Here is an 18,399-nt window from a genome sequence, read left to right on the forward strand (position 1 = left end):
CTGGCGGGAACAGTTGAAAGGCCCCCTAAAAGTAGTTACAGCATCGGGTAGAGTACATATCAGGCATTTAGAGATGCATGCAGCAGGTGCAATACATTAAGCAAGGGGGAGTTTAATCTTCATATAGACTGGGCAAACCAAATTTGCAGTAATAGTGTAGAGGAAGAGTTCATGGAATGTATACAAGATAGTTTTTTAGATCAGCATCACCAACTAGCAAACAGGCTATTTTGGATCTAGTATTGTGCCATGAGAAAGGTTAGTGAATAACTTTGTCATAAAGGAGCCTCTAGGCAAGAGTGATCATAAATTTGTATTGAGTTTGAGAGTGATTTAGTTAAGGCAGAAACTATGATCTTAGATCTGAATAAAGTAAACTAGGTAGGTATGAGGGGCTAGTTGGCTAAAGTGAAGTGGGAAACTATGTTGAAAGTTCTGAGATGACAGATAAGAAATGGCATACATTTAAAGAATCTATAATTATAATCCGCAGTTTATGTCTGTCCGAACTTTTTCAATTGGTTGGTTGATTGATTTGGTGTGCAGAACCTGGCGCATGTGGAGGCACATGTAGCGCATGGCGGACTAGACTGCATGATGCATATGCGGCTGCCAGGTTGTGGGAGAAGATTGGTAAAGAAAAGCAACAATGGAAAGTAAAGGGAGCCCAACAACAAAGTTACCCTGGCTGGAGGGTTTGGGGGTGGTGGTGGGGGGAATGGCATGGCAGGGACAGTTGGCAGCAGGTTGGTGGATAAAACTAACAGGGGAAGGTAAGGGGAGCCCAACAGCAAAGTTACCCTGGCTGCTGGGATTGGGGATGGGGGAGGTGGTGTGAGAATGGGGGGGAAGGTGGGGGGAGAACAGTGTAGGGAGTGGGGTGAAAGAACATGGAGAGTTGGGGGGGGTACAGTGTTGGGAGTGGGGAGAACGAAATGGGGAGATGGCGTGTGGGGTGGTGGTGGAAGATTCTGTGGTTGGGAGGGAACAATGTGCTGGGGGAACAACGTGGGGGGGTACATTGTGGGTGTGGCTGGTGTAGTGGGAGGAAGTTGGGGGGGGGAATGGTGTGGGGAGGGGGCATATGGGGGAAATAGCATTGCGGGGGATGGCATTGGGCTAGGGGATGGCATGGGGGATGGGGGGGGGGAATGGGGAAACATGGGGTGGGTGGTCATGGGAGGGAGGGGGAGTGAATAGGAGGGATAGAATGGGGGATGGGGATGGCATAGGAAGAAGGAGTGGGGTGGGGGATGGGATGGGAATGACATGAGAGGTTGAAAGGAATGGGATGGGTATGGCATGAGAGGAATGGCACGGGAAGGATGTAATGGAATTGGATGGGATTTAAAGAAGTACTGTTGCAATAAAGATACTGATTCCACCTCAAATGTTTTGTGGGTGTCTGATAGTTAATTCATAATTTGCAACACATTATTTTATTCCCTTAAGGAATAAAAACCCCACGGGAAAAGCGATCCAATCATGGCTAACAAGAGAAGTATTAGATTAAAGGAAGATGCTTATAATGCTTCCAAAGAAATTACAGCTTGACGACTGGAAGGATTTTAGAATTCAACAGAGGGCCATGAAATGGAAAAGAAAAGAGAAACAAGAATGAGAGTAAACTAGCAAGAGTCATAAAAAACACATGGTAAATGTTTCTATAGGTATGTAAATAAGAAGAGATTAGTGAAAGTAAATGTGGGCCCATTAGAAGGCAGAGACAGGTGAAATTATAATGAGGAAAAATGAAATGGCACAGACATTAAACAAATACTTTGTATCTGTCTTCACGGCAGAAGACCCAAAATGAACATTCAGGAAATAATGGGGAACCAAGGGTCCTGAGAGAATGAGGAACTCAAAAGAAATCAGTATTAGTAAAGAAATAGTACTGGAGAAATTAATGGGACTAAAAGTTGACAAATCCCCTGGACCTGATGGCCGACATCCTAGGGTTTTAAATGAGGTGGCTACAAAAACGATGGATGCATTGGTTCTAATGTTCCAGAATTCCCTAGATTCCAGAAAAGTCCTTGTGGATTGGAAATTAGCAAATGTAACCCTGCTATTCAAGAAAGGACAGAGAAAGAAAACAGGGAACTATAGGCCAGTTAGCCCAGCATCAGTAGTAGGGAAAATGCTGGAATCTATTATTAAGGATATGGTAACAGGGCATTTAGAAAATCATATTAGGCAGAGTCAACATGGATTTATGAAAGGGAAATCATGTTTGATAAATTTATTAGAGTTTTTTGAGGATGTAACTATTAGGGCAGGGAAGGGTGAACCAATGGAAGTAGCGTCTTTGGATTTTCAAAAACATTCGACAAGTTGCCACACAAAAGGTTATTACACAGAAGTAGGGCTAATGCGATTGGAAGTAATATGTCTGCAGAGATTGAGGATTGGTTTAAAGACAGAAAACAGGAAGTAAGAGCAGACCGGTCATTTCCGGGTTGGCAGACTGTAACTAGTGGGGTATCGCAAGGATCACTGCTGGGGCCTCAGCTATTTACAATCGATATCAATGACTTAGCTGAAGGGACCGAGAGTAATGAATCCAAGTTTGCTGACAGTACAAAGTTAGGTGGGAAAGTAAGCTGTGAAGAGGATCCAAAGAGGCTTCATAAGCATTTAGACAGGTTAAATGAGTGGGCAACAACATAGCAGATGGAATACAATATGAAGAAACGTGAAGTTATCCGCTTTGGTAGGAAAAATAGAAAAGTAGAATATTTTTTAAATCTCGAGAGACTAGCACATGTTGGTTTCAGAGAGACCTGGGTGTCCTTGTACACAAACCACAGTAAGGTAGCATGCAGATACAGAAAGCAATTTGGAAGACAAAGGAAATGCAGTATAAGAACAAATAAGGCTTACTACAAATATATAACGCATTAGTGAAACCACACCTTGAAATATTGTGTACAGTTTCGGTCACCTTTCCTGAGGAAGGATATACTTGTCTTAGACAGAGTGCAACTAAAGTTCGCTTGGCTGATTCCTGGGATTATCCTATAAGGCATATGGTGTGTTAGCTTTTATTAGTAGGGGGATCGAGTTTCGGAGCCACGAGGTCATGCTGCAGCTGTACAAAACTCTGGTGAGACCGCACCTGGAATATTGCGTGCAGTTCTGGTCACTGCATTATAGGAAGGATGTGGAAGCTTTGGAAAGGGTGCAGAGGAGATTTACTAGGATGTTGCCTGGTATGGAGGGAAGGTCTTACGAGGAAAGGCTGAGGGACTTGAGGTTGTTTTCGTTGGAGAGAAGGAGGAGGAGAGGTGACTTAATAGAGACATATAAGATAATCAGAGGGTTAGATAGGGTGGATAGTGAGAGTCTTTTTCCTTGGATGGTGATGGCAAGCACGAGGGGACATAGCTTTAAGTTGAGGGGTGATAGATATAGGACAGATGTTAGAGGTAGTTTCTTTACTCAGAGTAGTAGGGGCGTGGAACGCCCTGCCTGCAGCAGTAGTAGACTCGCCAACTTTAAGGGCATTTAAGTGGTCATTGGACAGACATATGGATGAAAATGGAATAGTGTAGGTCGGATGATTTCACAGGTCGGCGCAACATCGAGGGCCGAAGGGCCTGTACTGCGCTGTAATGTTCTAAAAAAAGGGAAAGACTACATAGACTGGGCCTATATTCCCTCAAATTTAGAAGAATGAGAGGTAATCCATTTGAAACATATAAGATTCTGAAGGGGCTTGACAGAGTAGATGCTGAGAAAATGTTTCCACAGGCTGGGGAATCTAGAACTAAGGGTCACAGTCTCAGAATAAGGAGTTGGCCATTTAAGACTGAGATGAAGGGAAATGTCTTTACTCAAAGGGGTGCAAATCTTTGGAATTCTGTATCCCAGAGAGCTGTCGATGCACAGTTGTTGAGTTTATGCAAGACAGAGATCGATAGATTTTGGGGTACTAAAGGAATCAGGTGATATGGGGACAGTACAGGAAGGTGGAGTTGAGGTAGAAGTTCATCTGTGATCCTATTGAATGGTGAAGCAGGCTTGACAGGCCTACTTCTGCTCCAAATGGCCTACTCCTTTTTCTGTTCCTATGTCCAATCTTTTCCTCACACAATGCCCTCCTCACACTATCCAATAAATTCATGGGCACCCACACAACCCAATAATACCATGTGAGCCCTACAAAACCCAAAAAACTAAAGCAAGCACTGGAGAACCCAATTAAACCCATGGGTGGCAGCACAACCCAGTAAAATCCCCATCACTTTGGTAAATATACCAGATATGAAGGAAGGAGAGTCAGTCAGGGCAATTACCATGAATATCAGAAAAACTAATAGGATATCAGAATGGGTCACAGAGCAAGAAAAAGGCGAAATGTAAAGTGTGAAGAGGTCTTGAAAATCAATTCTTCAACAATGTAAAAAAGCAGGCAAAGTCAGATGGCTGCTTCAACATAGAAATAGGCAAAAAAATATAATTGCAGACACGCTGAATGATTTCCTCACATCCGCTTCAGGAATGAAAGCTGCTGACAAATACCAGTCCAGTAAGTTTAGGAACCGATTAGGTACAGGTGGATCGATCAGGCATTGAGAAAATTAATTTCTTTTAATGTGTACATGGTACCTATAGCAGAAAGTCTAAAATTCCCAAGGAATTGGGATGGAGAGATCAAGACCCTTTGGATAGATTCATTCCTCAGTATCCTTATTTTATATATAAACCACCCGAAGGCCTTGACAAGATTCCAGTCTGTAACTCATTCCCAGCTATCCATCATTCTATATATAAATGATCCAAACCCCTTGATTGGATTTCAGTTTGTAACTCACTCCCGGGTATCCATTATTCCATATATAAACTACCCAAGCCCCTCAATTAAATTGCAGCATGTAACTTGCTCCCTGGTATCCATTTTTCTATATTTAAACCTCTCAATTAGATTGCAGCCTGTAACACACTCCCAGGTATCTGACACTCTGTATAATTTTCGGACATCTAAATATACTTTCAGGAGGAATACCCATCATGGCTGTGGTGTGACTGTGTCACTCACCCTTGCAGCTTGGTGCTTCACTCCACCTTCCATCCAATCGACAAGTACTCTCTCCTGTACTTGGCCGCACTGCGTATCCAGCTTCACAAACATATTGAGCGACTGAGCCATACTTGGTTGAAGAGATGAGCACCTCAGCATGTTTCACTTCAGTGGGGATCCCACAGTCCACCTCTGAAGAAACAAGATGCCGACTGGTTTTGAAGCAGAAAGGCTGAGTGAATATGCATGGCCTTCAAACACTGAGCTGGGTTTCAGACAGAAACAACTTCATGCAAATATAAATAATTGTTCAGTTTAGGTGAGGGGGCTTCAAAGATAGAGAGGGCCATGTATGAATTTGAGCACAAGATGAGAATTTAAAATTTGAGGTGTTAGGAGAACGTGGCCAATATAGAATGGTGAATAAAAAGTGGTTGTACCATTGGGATTCTATACAAAAGTAATCAATGGGAAGGGACTTGGTAAGTGGAATTCTATCCAATTGGAGTCAATGGGATGGAGTTTTGTCGACTGAGATTCTGTAGTGGGAAATGGTACATCACAGGATATCTTGTTGCTGTACTTTTGCAGTGACTATGGCCATATACCTGTCTCGCAGTGCCGTCCAGTGAATCCTCTAGGGCATTCACACTTGTATTTACCAATGTAATGGAAGCAGGTGCCACCGTTCTGGCATGGGCTGGATGAACAAGGGTCTGGCTTACCTACACGGAGAGGAACAAGATAAAGCACTATTACAAATGAACAGATGAGAGGGACTCAGAGTCAGACAGGAATAAACAGACACACAACAACCATTATGGAGTAAGACCTTCTTTATACCAGTGTAGTTAACCTAAATGGATGTACATCATTTATAGAGTTTCAAAGCATTACAGATGTAACTATCCCAGAATGATATCCCTTATATCCCAGTGTTATTGGTGTACCAATTTCAGAGTGAAATGTCCAGCCATATCCAATCAGTAATGCTGTAACTATCTTGGTAGAGAGACTTTCTTTAAACTTGTATCATTCGTGTGTCATTCTCATGGTAAGACACTTTATATCCATGTTACTTTTCCACACTCATTTCACAGTGGGGCTCCCTTTATACCCATTTTACTGCATATGTGTCTGACGGTGGGCCTCTTTACATTGTTTTTGGACATACCCGTCTCGCAGTTCTTGCCAGTGAAGCGGTACAGGCAGATGCACTGGTACGTTCCATGAGCCTCCTTGCAGGTTCCACCATTCCGACATGGATTGGATGCACAGGAGCGGAGTCTTTCTGAGGGAATGGAGAAAAAAATTATTTTATTTGAAGAAGACTGCATTCTCATTTCGAATTGTGTCAGTGTGTGGGTGGAGTCAGCCCCAGATTCTCCATAATGTGTAGAGGGAAAGAAAATATTTTCATTTAAGCAGGACTGTTTTCTTTTTTGTTAATGTTTTGAAAGAAGTATTGTGCCGATCAGTTGTGTTATCATTGTGGGTGAAGGAAAACTCTCATACTGCTCCCACTGTCAACGACAAATGCTCCCAGGTCAGGTAAAGCAAGAGTCAGGTACAGAGTAGAACTCTCTCTACATTGACCGGTCAAGCACTCCCAGGTTGGTTACAGTATATGTTAGATACAGAACAAAGTTCCCTTTATACTGTGCAATATGGGTGAGTAAACCTCCCTCTACACTATCCCATCAAACAGCTACAGCATGGGCTAGAAACAGAACAGAACTACTGCTACACTATCATCACAAACTCACAGGTTTGATAGCAGTTAGATAACAGTAGAGGTTAGTTACAGAACAAAGTTCCCTTTATACTGCCTCATCAAGCATTCCCAGGCCAGATTAGCTACAGCGTAAAATCTCTCTGTACTATCCCATCAAACCTCTCCCAGGTCAGGTGCAGATGAATTAGATCAGGTTTGTCCAACATAAGGCCCGCAGGCCAGGATCCGGCCTGCCAAAGGTTTCCATCCAGCTCGCAGATGATTTCAGAGATGAGAAATTTTCCATTGGCCTCTTCTTATAGACCGGCTTTTTAAAAAAAAATCGCAATGTCAGTTTCACAACTAACAGGTGCTGAAGGCGTGAACAGCAGTTTCTGAACTTTGGAAAGATTCGGGGTTTTCCAGCGGGCTTTTCTAAAAAAGTCGGAACCCGCTGAAAAGCTCCAAATCTGTCTGAAGTTGGGAAATCACTTGTCAGCTTGTTTCCGATGGCGGCACCTGTGAAACTGACTTGCAATTTAAAAAATAAACTGACCAACCACAAAGCTGCTCTGCTCAGTGCTCCCGCACCCTGTAACTGTCAGAGTGAGAGGCAGAGAGACAGGAGGGGGGGTGGAAAAGAGCGGGGGGGGAGACAGAGAGAGAAAGGGAGAGACAGAGAGAGGGGCAACAGAGAGAGAAGGATCAGAGAGATAGAGGCAGGGGAACAGAGAGAGCGGGGGAAGAGAAAGGGGAGAGAGAGAGCAGGGGACAGAGAGGAGGCAGAGAGTGGGGGAGCAGAGAAAGAGAGGGGGGGACAGAGAGAGGGGGGGCACAGAGAGCGAGGATGACATGGGGGAGGGGTGAACAACACAGAAAGAGGGAAGAACAGAGAGAGAGGGGGCAGAAAGACAGAGAGAGGGGGGGACACAGGAGACACGGGACAGAGAGAGGGAGAGAGGGGCAGAGAGAGGGAGCGTGGGACTGAAAGAGAGATGGGGAACAGAGAGAGAGAGAGGACAGAAAGAGGGGGAACAGAGAGAGGGGGGGGGACAGAGAGAGAGGGGGCAGAGAGGGAGAGAGGAGGCAGAGAAACAGAGAGGGGGACAAAGAGAGAAAGAGGGGCAACAGAGAGAGAAAGAATGGGGGAAAGAGAGAAAGAGTAGGGGACAGAGAGAGAAAGAATGGGGGAAAGAGAGCGAGGATCAACACAGGTGGGGAATACAGGGTGAGGGGAACAACACAGAGGTGGGGAACAACACAGGGAGAGGGGACACTGGGAGGGAGGACACAGAGGTGGGGAACAACAGAGAGAGGAGGGGGAAGGGGGGACACACATGGGTGGGACGCAGGGTAACAGAGGGGGGGTGATGGGGTGGATGACGGGGGGAAGACACAGGGGGTGGACGTGAGGAGGCACAAGGGGGGACACAGTGGGAGGAAACGGGGGCGACAAACGGGGAGGGCATGGGGGACACAGAGAGGAGGGGCCATAAGGAGAGAAACAGAGAGAGAGAAAGACTAGCAGACAGAGAGAGAGAGAGAGAAAGACTAGCAGACAGAGAGAGAGAGAGAGAGAGAGAGGTGGGGGAAGAGCATGATCAAGATCACACCTGAAAGATGGACATCCATCCGGAATACTCCACATCACTACACGAAATGTGCAGGCAGACATTGACTACTTGTGCAAACAAAAAAATGCCAGGTATCTCACTAAATCAGTGTCCAACATAGTGATGTGAAAGTGAGTCAATAAATTAGTCTTCTGAATTAAAGTTTCTTCACAAAAATGCACATTTGTTGTTGTTTTGATTAATAGTAAGATACATTTTTAATGCCTTTATCTTTCCGAAATTGTCTCACCGGCCCCCCATGTAAGACAAAAATTGTAGTGTGGCCCCCCACCACGAGAAAAGGTTGGTCAACCCTGAATTAGATGCAAGGTAAAGATCTCTCTGCATTGATCTATCAAGAACTGCCTGGACAAACTAAGCACAGTGAAGATGCAGAATAAAGTTCCCTGCATGCTGCTGAATCTACAGACCTCAACTCAATCTCAAAGCAGTGCCCTTACTGTATTAGTGTCAAACAGGTATTCCCATGTCAGTCATCTATATGTTCTGTCATATTATCAATTTAGAGCTGAGTTATTATCCAGTTCTGGGTAATTTTCAACTGTGCCTGCTAGGAATCATCGGAATACTGCCCCAAACTCACTTTATGCAGAGAGAGAGAGGAAACAATCATTGGAATGGTAGAAGTGGATTGAACATTGTGGACTGCAGTCAGTACAGCGCTGAGAGTGTGACAGACTGGATGTTTTATACAGGATGTGACAGTGTGAAAAGGACTGCAGTCGACTCTGTAGTCTCTGGAAGAGATGAAAAGATGAATAAAAATAGACCTTTCTCACAGCGCTGCCCGCTGAATCCCGGTGGGCACTGGCAGGTATATGAGCCATCCTGTTCATTGCAAGTCCCTCCTCTCTGACAAGGGTCCGAGTCACAGGGGGACGGCATCACTGGAAGCAAGAGAGAGACCCTTAGTGACTCCACTGTGAACCAAATGCTAAGATCAAGATTAAGATTTATAGTATGCATGACATGGTGGAAATGGGGTATGACAGTGGTTTCCCCAGTTAGTGTGCTCTACTGGGACAGTCGTAAGCAGTTCCAACATCACACCTTGGTCACACAATATGGGGCCAGTGGGACTCAAATTGATTGAAAATAAACATTACAATACAAAAGAGAAATAGTCATCAGCAGTGGCACAGTAGCACCCTCACCCCTAAGTCAGAAGGTTGTGGATTCGGGTTCCATGACAGAGATTTCAATACATAATCGAGGCTGACACTTCAGTGTAGTACTGAGGGAGTGCTGCACTGTCGGAGGTGCTGCCTTTTGCAGGAGGTGTTAAACTGAGATCCTTGCTGTCCTCGTGGATGGATATAAAATACTGCATGGCACTATTCCAGAGAAAAGCAGGGGAGTTCTCCCTGGTGTCCTGGCCAATATTTATCCCTCAACCAACTTCACAAAACCAGACTATCTGGTCATTATCACATTTCTGTTTGTGGGAGCTTGCTGTGTACAAATTGGATGCTGTGTCTCCTACATTACTACAGTGACTATCTGCAAAAATACTTCAGTGGCTATAATGTGGTTTTGGATGCCCTGAGGTCAAGAAAGGCGCAATACAAATGCAAGTCTTCGGGCTTTATTTTGTGCTGGAGGCAGGCTCCTGTGGTTGGGCTGAAAACGTGGGGTTCCTCTGCCTATTCGTGCACCCAGGAGCGATCCTCGGGTCTTTTTAAATCAGGGTGGCCACTGCCAGTACTGCAGAGGCCTTGGTCCCAGGTCCAGCACTGGAACGCCAGAGAGGGAGGTGAGGCGGGGTCGGCGGAGCCAGTCCGGAAGACCCTGACGAGGGGGTGCTGGGGGATCGTTTTGTAGTCCAGGGGAAGGGGGGGAGGGGGGGTTCCAGGAGGTGAATTGGTTCCTGGTGGGGGTCCTCCGTGGGCCACAAATTATCCACGAAAGAGGGAGCGCCCCCCCCCCTCCCCCAACAAGCCCGCAGGGAGATTGCCTCATGTTACAGCGTGGCGGAGGCCCTCCTTCCCCACCCCTAGTAAGATTCTAGCAGCAGCGGGAAGAGGCCCTTAATTGATTCTAATAGGGCACTTAAGGGCCTCAACTGGCCTCTGGTTGGGAAGGTCATCGTTGGCCTATCCCACCCCTGGGAAGATCGCTTGGCGATGGGCCCTCCTTCCTGCCATCCCTCTCACCAACTGTTGCGATACTCCATGCACCCCCGTCCCCCCCACCCAACCACACCTCCAATCCCACCTCATGGGCCACACAAAATCAAGCCCTTCATTTCTCTCAGATGAAGTAGTTACGAATTGTTTTTATTCAGGATTGCAGTACCATTACTTACCAGGTGGCAGCACTGCTGAGCACAATGAGTCCTGAAGCTCAGCATCACCATCTGGAGGACATTACTGGTATTAGAACGAGACAGAAAGAAACTGGGAGACAGAAAGACACCAGACTCAGAGAGAGAGAAACACAATGAAGGAGTGGATTGAGACACAGACAGCGAGAGACAGTGGGAATGAGCGAGAGCAGCTGCTGAAAATAGTTTTCTAAGAATTGTACAAGAAATATAATAATACAGAATACATGTGGATACACAGACTGCATGATGAATTTTTATTACTGCATAAAATAAATCAGTCTGTTGCTTTCATAATTTAATAACTTTCTTACTATCAGCATATCTGTATCAAAACAGAACACTTTAATTGAAGATGTCTGTGAAATTGAGACGTCCTCATTGTTTGGATTCAACATGTATTTCCAAAAACAAAGTCAACATTAGTATCAATAAAGATATATGTATATTCTGTGTATTGTTACAACCAGGTGAGAAAGAGGTCTAGGGTTCCCTTTCAGCCTTCACCTGGTCTTACCGTAACAGGGTTTAATTTTAAACACACCGTGTTTTTTTTAGCTCCCCCTTGGTGAATCCTTGTTCACCGCTTTCCAATTATAAGGCAAAGAAACCAGCACAAACAGGTTTTCTCAGGTTTAAAGAAGAAAAGTTGAAATTCATTAAAACTTAAACTCTAATTCGGTTAACGCCTATGGATACACGACGTGCCCACGCTAGCAGGCATACGCGATACACACAAGCAAATAGAGCCAGAAAAGAGAAGAAAAATAAAGTAGAAAAGTTTGAGGCAATATCTGAAGAGTTGTTGTTAAGGTTCTTCGAGCTCACTGTAGAGTCCTTGATTGTAGATAGATCTTGTTTTTCGTTGGGGCCCAGTATTCTTCTTAAACCTTGTTCGCATAGGGGACTTTTCTCTCTTGTCTTCAGTGAATTTAGAGACTTGTGAGAAAGAGATGAGAGCAGACAGGAGAGAGATCTTCTCAGTCCAGGAGCAAACAGACACTCTGCCTTCAAACTCTCTGTGGCAAGTTCAGAAGAAAACCTTGCAACAGCCAGGTAGTCATGTGACCAGCTGCTCTGACCAGTCCTGGCCCTTGTGGATTGTATCCTCCTTAGCAGTCCCTGGAATGCGCTTCCTCACCTTTGATGTCTGTTACTATGTGAATGTTTTTTTTTCTAGCCACAGCTGATCTGTTTAACAAGTCATTTCCTCGCTCCAACAACAGTTAAAAATCAATGTTCATGACAAAACTGATGTGCCTCTTTCTTGGCAGGTGGGGGCAGAGGATGACACCTCCACACCCAGCGGAATGAAATGCGATTTGAGATTTCATTAAAAGGGTCGCAAGAAAAATGTAAGATACAGAAAAAAACATTTGTCTCATTCATTCCTATTCATTTATAAATCCAAAAACCTATTATAACTTATCTTCCCTTGGTGTCAGTGCTGCTTTAATTGCCCCCTTTTTGTCATCCCAATAAAAATATGGTTCTTTTTTTTGGGAAGTTTCTCTTCTGTTTGCCCATTTCCATTGCTGCCTAGGGTATTTGTTCCTGCTGAGGTAATTTAAAAAAAAACTGACCGGACAGTAAGGGTTTTCATCCGGGATTCCTCCCGGACTTCCTTTAACCTGCCCCCTTGGTCACTTTTTCCCCCTTCTCTGACTAATCTTTTGCCAGTAGTGGGTGGGTCTATCCTGAACTCTCTTTCAGTGCTTTGCTGAGTTATGCAAACACTTTTGACTTCAGGGGATGGGTGGTTCGCTTTTTTTTTTGACTGTGGGGGAGGATTCTTTGCTAATCTCCCCTTTGTCCCAGAGGACACTCATGCCTGCAGGTATTTGTGCAGACTCTACTGCACTCTCCTGTGGCACTTCCACTAGGTGAGGCATCACCCTCACGGTTTCTCTGCCCCCTAGAGGTCTTTCTTTGTCTCTGCAGGTTCCTGTAAATGCTGTTAGCAACTCTGGTGGGGTGCTTCTAGTGTCTGCATTTACATAGGAGGATGTGGGGTCACACTTTTCACATTTTGCGGGGTTGGCTGACCAGACAGTAGGGGTTTTCATCCGGAATTCCTCCCGGACTTCCTTTAACCAGCCCTCTGGGTCACCTTTTCCCCTTCCCTGTCTAACCTTTTGCCAGCCTTGTGCCTGCCTGTCCACCTTTTATTCTCGGAGGAGGTCCCTTACAGTTCACCAGCCATCTGCTGGAGGGTCCTATTAGCACCGGTACATGACTTACGTGTGCAGGTTTCACTGTAGGTTGAGGTTTCCACAACTCCTGCAGTACTCCACCATATCTTTGTGGAGTTTTGGCCAGTCAAACTGCTATCTTATGTGGCTTTGGTCTTTCGTATAATGGCATGTACAGCCACTGTAGTTTCATGGGTCCTTCTTAATATTTCTCTCTGATACCTCTGCAGCACCAGTAACTGGGTGAACTACGGCCCACTCCTTTCTCTCGGGTCTGTGAGGAGAACTCCATTTCCTCATCAGTATCCCATTCTTTAAATAGTAGCAATCAGGGTCTCCCTCTGCTTCACTTTCAGACTGGGCAGCCTGTGCTAACCCTCACAATACTGGGTCAGCTCGCTGAACCTCACCTAGGGAAAATCTACTTCATTCATTCTCTGGGTCTCCTAACTTTCCAAAGAAAGTCTCTGACAGACAGACCTGGTCATCTGCCTGCAATGCTAATTCAGTCTCCTCTGGGGGAGCTGGTTTGATCATGACCTGATCCACTACACATTCGGGGAAACTGCAGGGGTCCGTCTCCAGCCACTGCCTTGTCTCTCTGACCTCCTGCGGTCTTTCCTTCACTACTGGGAGGGGGGGGGGGGTACCACCTTCACCCCCACCAGATCATTACCTCGGAGCAGGTCAACACTGTCCACAAGCAAACTAGGGACAATTCCCACAGTCACCGGTCCCGAAACTAGGTCACACTCCAGGTGCACCCAGTGTACAGGTACAGGCATACACTGCCCTCCAATACCATTCACCACCATTCTGGTGTTCACTGCACTCTCTGGGGGAAAGGTCAGGCCTTTTCCCAGTAAAAGGGATCTAGTGGCACCTGTGTCCCTGAGAATTACTATGGGCTTGCTTGCCCCACTCGAGGGGTATGGGGTTACTCTTCCTTCAGGCACCAAAACCCTGATAACCCTCAGGAGCCCTATTAAATTTTCCTGTACTTGCAGTGGTAGATTTCCTGGGTCTCACTCTTACTGCAGTTAAAGCCACAGCTTATTATGCTGTGCTTTCCATCAGGTCCCCATCTTCACTGAGCGGATGTGCCCTGATTAACCCTACAGATTTTCCCTTTAGTTTCCAGCAGTCAGCTTTTAAATGCCCTGCTTTATTACAATGGAAGCACACAGGTCTCCCTCTTGCTCACTGCACCTAACTTTTTGATTGGAGGGAGGCCCCCTTTGTCTCCTGCTTTCCTTTCTCTCTCAGGACTGCTTGGGCTTCTATCACCTTCCCAGCCTTTGTCCTTTTCAGATTTGTGGGGGTGACTAGGAAAGGCTCTGCTCTGCATAACCGACTTATAAATTAAAGCAAACGCATCGGCCAGAAAGGTTGCTTGCTGGGCTCTCTGAATCCACTGCTCCAACTGGGAGAGAGTGTTTAAATTCCTCTAACAGAATTACTTCTCTGAGATTCTCATAGCTGAGCTGTACTTTAGGAGCCCTCAGTCACTGGTCAAAAGCCAGCTGCTTACTTCTTTCAAACTCTAGATAAGTTTGATTAGCTTGCTTCTTGAGGGTTCTAAACTTTTGGCGATAGGCTTCGGGTACTAATTCATATGCCCCCAGGATAGCACTCTTTGTCAGTTCATAATTTGATGAACTCTCATCTGGCAACACGGAATAAACCTCATGGGCTTTTCCAGTTAGCTTGCTTTGCTGTAAACGAGGCCCGGTCCCAGCTGGCCATTTTAGCTGCCTTGCCAGTTTCTCAAAGGACCCAAAAATGTTTCTACATCCTCCTCATTGAATCTTGGAATTAGTCAAGCTAGTTTTAGCAAGTCTGTACCCAGCCCTGAATTATGCTCCTCCATATTGGCCATGCTTTCACAGGGATTACTGTGTCGTCCCCTAGTTAACTCAAGCCGCTTCAGCTCTCTTTCTTCACATTCTTTCTGGAATATTCTTTCTCTCTCTCTCCTCTCTCTCTCATTCCTTCTGGAAGGCTCTCTCTTTCCTCAAATTTGTTTCCTCTGTTCCAATTGGATCTTTGCTAACAATACCCTGTCAGAGTCTGCTTCTAACCATGTTTTTGCTTCATCAGATTCAAGGGAAAAATGGTTGGCCACTAGCTTTAGGAGTTCAGACTTCCTAGCCTTGTCATGTACAGTGATCCCACACTGCTCAGCCATTTTCCTCAACTCTTCCATACAGTGCTTTTAACTTATCCCAAGTTACTTCACCCTGGCTTGGAGAGCTACTAGCTTTAGTTGCAGACATGTTAGTATTTAAACACACACGACCACAAGAAAACCTGTATTAATCTTGCTCTTTTTTGATTGGGAACAATTTGGCTGCCAACTTCCAATTTCTCATTTGCATGTGGGTCAATTCCGGACACTAGGACCCAAATTTCTGTTTTGACCTGGTGAGAAAGAGGTCTAGGGTTCCCTTTCAGCCTTCACCTGGTCTTACCGTAATAGGGTTATATTTGAAACACACCGTGTTTTTTTTAGCTCCCCCTTGGTGAATCCTTGTTCACCACTTTCCAATTATAAGCCAAAAAAACCAGGACAAATAGGCTTTCTCAGGTTTAAAGAAAAAAAGTTGAAATTTATTAAACTTAAACTTGAGTTTAGTTAATGCCTATGGATACACAACGCACCCGCACTAGCATGCATACGCGATACAAACATGCAAACAGAGACAGAAAAGAGCAAAAGAAAAATAAAATGGAAAAGTTTGAGGCAATATCTGAAGTGTTGTTGTTATGGTTCTTCGAGCTGGTGGAATAGGTGGATCTTGTTTTTCGTTGGGGCCCAGTATTCTTCTTAAACGTTGTTCGCTGTAGGAGACTTTTCTCTCTGGGGTTCATGTGTCTTCAGTGGATTCAAAGGCTTGTGAAAAAGAGATAGGAGCATACAGGAGAGATCTTCTCAGTCCAGGAGCAAACAGACACTCTGGCTTCAAACTCTCTGTGACAAGTTCTAAAGAAAACCCTGGAACAGCCAGGTAGTCATGTGACTAGCTGCTCTAACCAGTCCTGTCCCTTGTGGATGGTATTCTCCTTAGCAGGCCCTGGAATCCGCTTCCTCACCTTCGATGTCTATTAGTATGTAAATGCTTTTTTCCAGCCACGGCTGATCTGTTTAACAAGTCATTTCCTCGCCCCAACAACAGTTAAAAATCAATGTTCATGACAAAATTGATGTGCCTCATTCTTGGCAGGTGGGGGCCTAGCATGACAGTATAAATCACATGTAAATTCAGATCACAATGAGCTCTGTCATGGAGTCCGAACTCACAACTTTCCAAACCAATAATAAAAACTAATTAGTCCTGATTGAGTGTAAATTTAAGAGTTATTGTTCACACAGAATGCATTCTTTTGACCAGAGCTGAATCAAATACTTTGTTGCAAACTACAATTCTAATTCCAATTTGTGAAATAACCATCCGTCTGGCTGCAGTATTTAATGCAAGCTGATTGAAGTTGTGCAGATCAATATTTGTGTTTCTTAACCTTCTTTAGAAGCTGTCAAACAACAACACATGATTTGTTCTGGTCTATATTTGGAGGCAAATATTGGCACAGAGTAATTGTCATCTTAGATGTCAAACAGCAACTTAATAGCATGAAATAAATTATACTTATAAGAAATTCTTTCACTTTTAATGTCAATGATGCACATTTGGTATTGTTTAATTAACCTAAATATTTCTTAAATGAATCACAAATATAAAGACATAAGCCTAGATTTTGTTTTTGATTGCAAGGCAAAGATGCTAAATACATAAAAGTCATTTTACTGAAATGATTGGATACAATGGAAAGGATCGCTCCTTATCCTCACCACAACATGTTCAGGTATCAGCTGCTAAAATTTATGTAAGTGAACCTCATTGGGTCATTCTATACACAGAAGTTTCTAACTGGTCCACACCTTGAAATACAGGCAGTCACGAGATTTGGTTATAAGTCTGTTGCTTCATCAAGCACAAGATGGTGCTTAATTTGGGGTTTTAAAATCACTCAGGTTTTGAATACATTTAATGAGATTGTAGGGAAATGATACAAATGATTAAATGGCCCAGCATATCCCCCACTCTACCATGTCCATCAAGCCAGTGGACCAATAATAAAAACAAGAAATGCTGGAAATACTCAGCAGGTCTGGCAGCATCTGTGGAGACAGAAGCAGAGTTAATGTGTTTCAGGTCACTGACTTGAAACGTTAACTCTGCTTCTCTCTCCACAGATGCTGCCAGACCTGCTGAGTATTTCCAGCATTTCCTGTTTTTAATTCAGATTTCCAGCATCTGCAGTATTTTGCTGTTAATTAAGCCAGTGAACCAACCCTGGTTCAATGCAGAGTGCAGGAGGGTACGCCAGGAGCAGCATCAGGCACATAAAAAATAAGGTGTCAGCCTGGTGAAGCTATGACACAGGACTACTTGCATGCCAAACAGCAGAAGCAGCATGCAATTGACAGGTCTAAGCTCTGCAGTCTTGCCACATCCAGTCATGAATGGTGGTGGATAATTAAACAACTGACAGGAGAAGAAGGCCCCACAAATATCGCCATCCTCAATGATGGGCAAGCCCAGCACATCAGTGCAAAAGACAAGGCTGAAGCATTTGCATCCATCTTCAGCCAGAAGTGCAGAGTGGATGATCTATCTCAGCCTTGTCCTGAGGTCCCCAGCATCACAGATGCCAGTCTTCAGCCAATCCGATTCACTCCATGTGATATCAGGAAACGGCTGAAGGCACTGAATATTGCAAAGACTATGGGCCCTGACAATATTCTGGCAATAGTAATGAAGACTTGTGCTCCAGGACTAGCCGCGCCCCTAGCCAAGCTGTTCCAGTACAGCTACAACACTGGCATCTACTCAGCAACGTGAAAAAATTGCCAGGTATGTCCTGTGCACAAAAAACAGGACAAATCCAACCCAGCCAATTACCGCCCCATCAGTCTACTCTCGATCATCAGTAAAGTGATGGAAGGTATCGTCAACAGTGCTATCAAGCGGCACTTGCTCAGCAATAACCTGCTCACTGCACTCAGTTTGGGTTCCGCCAGGGCCACTCAGCTCCTGACCTCATTACAGCCTTCGGCCAAACATGGACAAAAGAGCTGAACTCCAGAGGTGAGGTGAGAGTGACTGCGCTTGACATCAAGGCAGCATTTGACAGAGTATGGCATCAAGAAGCCCTAGCAAAACTGGAGTCAATGGGAATCAGAGGGAAAACTCTCCGCTGGTTGGAGTCGTACCTAGCGCAAAGGAAGATGGTTGTGGTTGGAGGTCAATCATTTCAGTCCCAGGACATGACTGCAGGAGTTCCTCAGGGTAGTGTCCTAGGCCCAACCATCTTCAGATGCTTCATCAATGACCTTCCCTCCATCATAAGGTCAGAAATGGAGATGTTCGCTGATGATTACACAACGTTCAGCACCATTCGTGACTCCTCAGATACAGTAGCAGCCCATGTCCATCTGCAACAAGACC

At 44.9% G+C, this 18,399-nt stretch overlaps 1 protein-coding gene across 6 annotated transcripts in view; it reads right to left on the reverse strand.

The window, feature by feature from the left end:
- sned1 (sushi, nidogen and EGF-like domains 1) overlaps window positions 1-18,399 on the reverse strand; it is a 236,062-nt gene that overhangs the window by 65,725 nt on the left and 151,938 nt on the right. For 5 of the 6 annotated variants that reach the window (XM_068041845.1, XM_068041844.1, XM_068041841.1 and 2 more), the window contains 4 exons: window positions 9,145-9,261; window positions 6,201-6,317; window positions 5,635-5,751; window positions 5,045-5,218 (listed from right to left, as the gene is read on the reverse strand). In XM_068041845.1, coding sequence (XP_067897946.1) covers window positions 5,045-5,218; window positions 5,635-5,751; window positions 6,201-6,317; window positions 9,145-9,261 — 525 coding nt within the window. The remainder of the gene's footprint in view (window positions 1-5,044; window positions 5,219-5,634; window positions 5,752-6,200; window positions 6,318-9,144; window positions 9,262-18,399) is intronic. The other variant, XM_068041846.1, reaches the window with a different exon arrangement.

The sequence above is a fragment of the Heterodontus francisci genome, chromosome 11, assembly GCF_036365525.1.
Source record: "Heterodontus francisci isolate sHetFra1 chromosome 11, sHetFra1.hap1, whole genome shotgun sequence".
Taxonomy (NCBI): Eukaryota; Metazoa; Chordata; class Chondrichthyes; order Heterodontiformes; family Heterodontidae; genus Heterodontus; species Heterodontus francisci.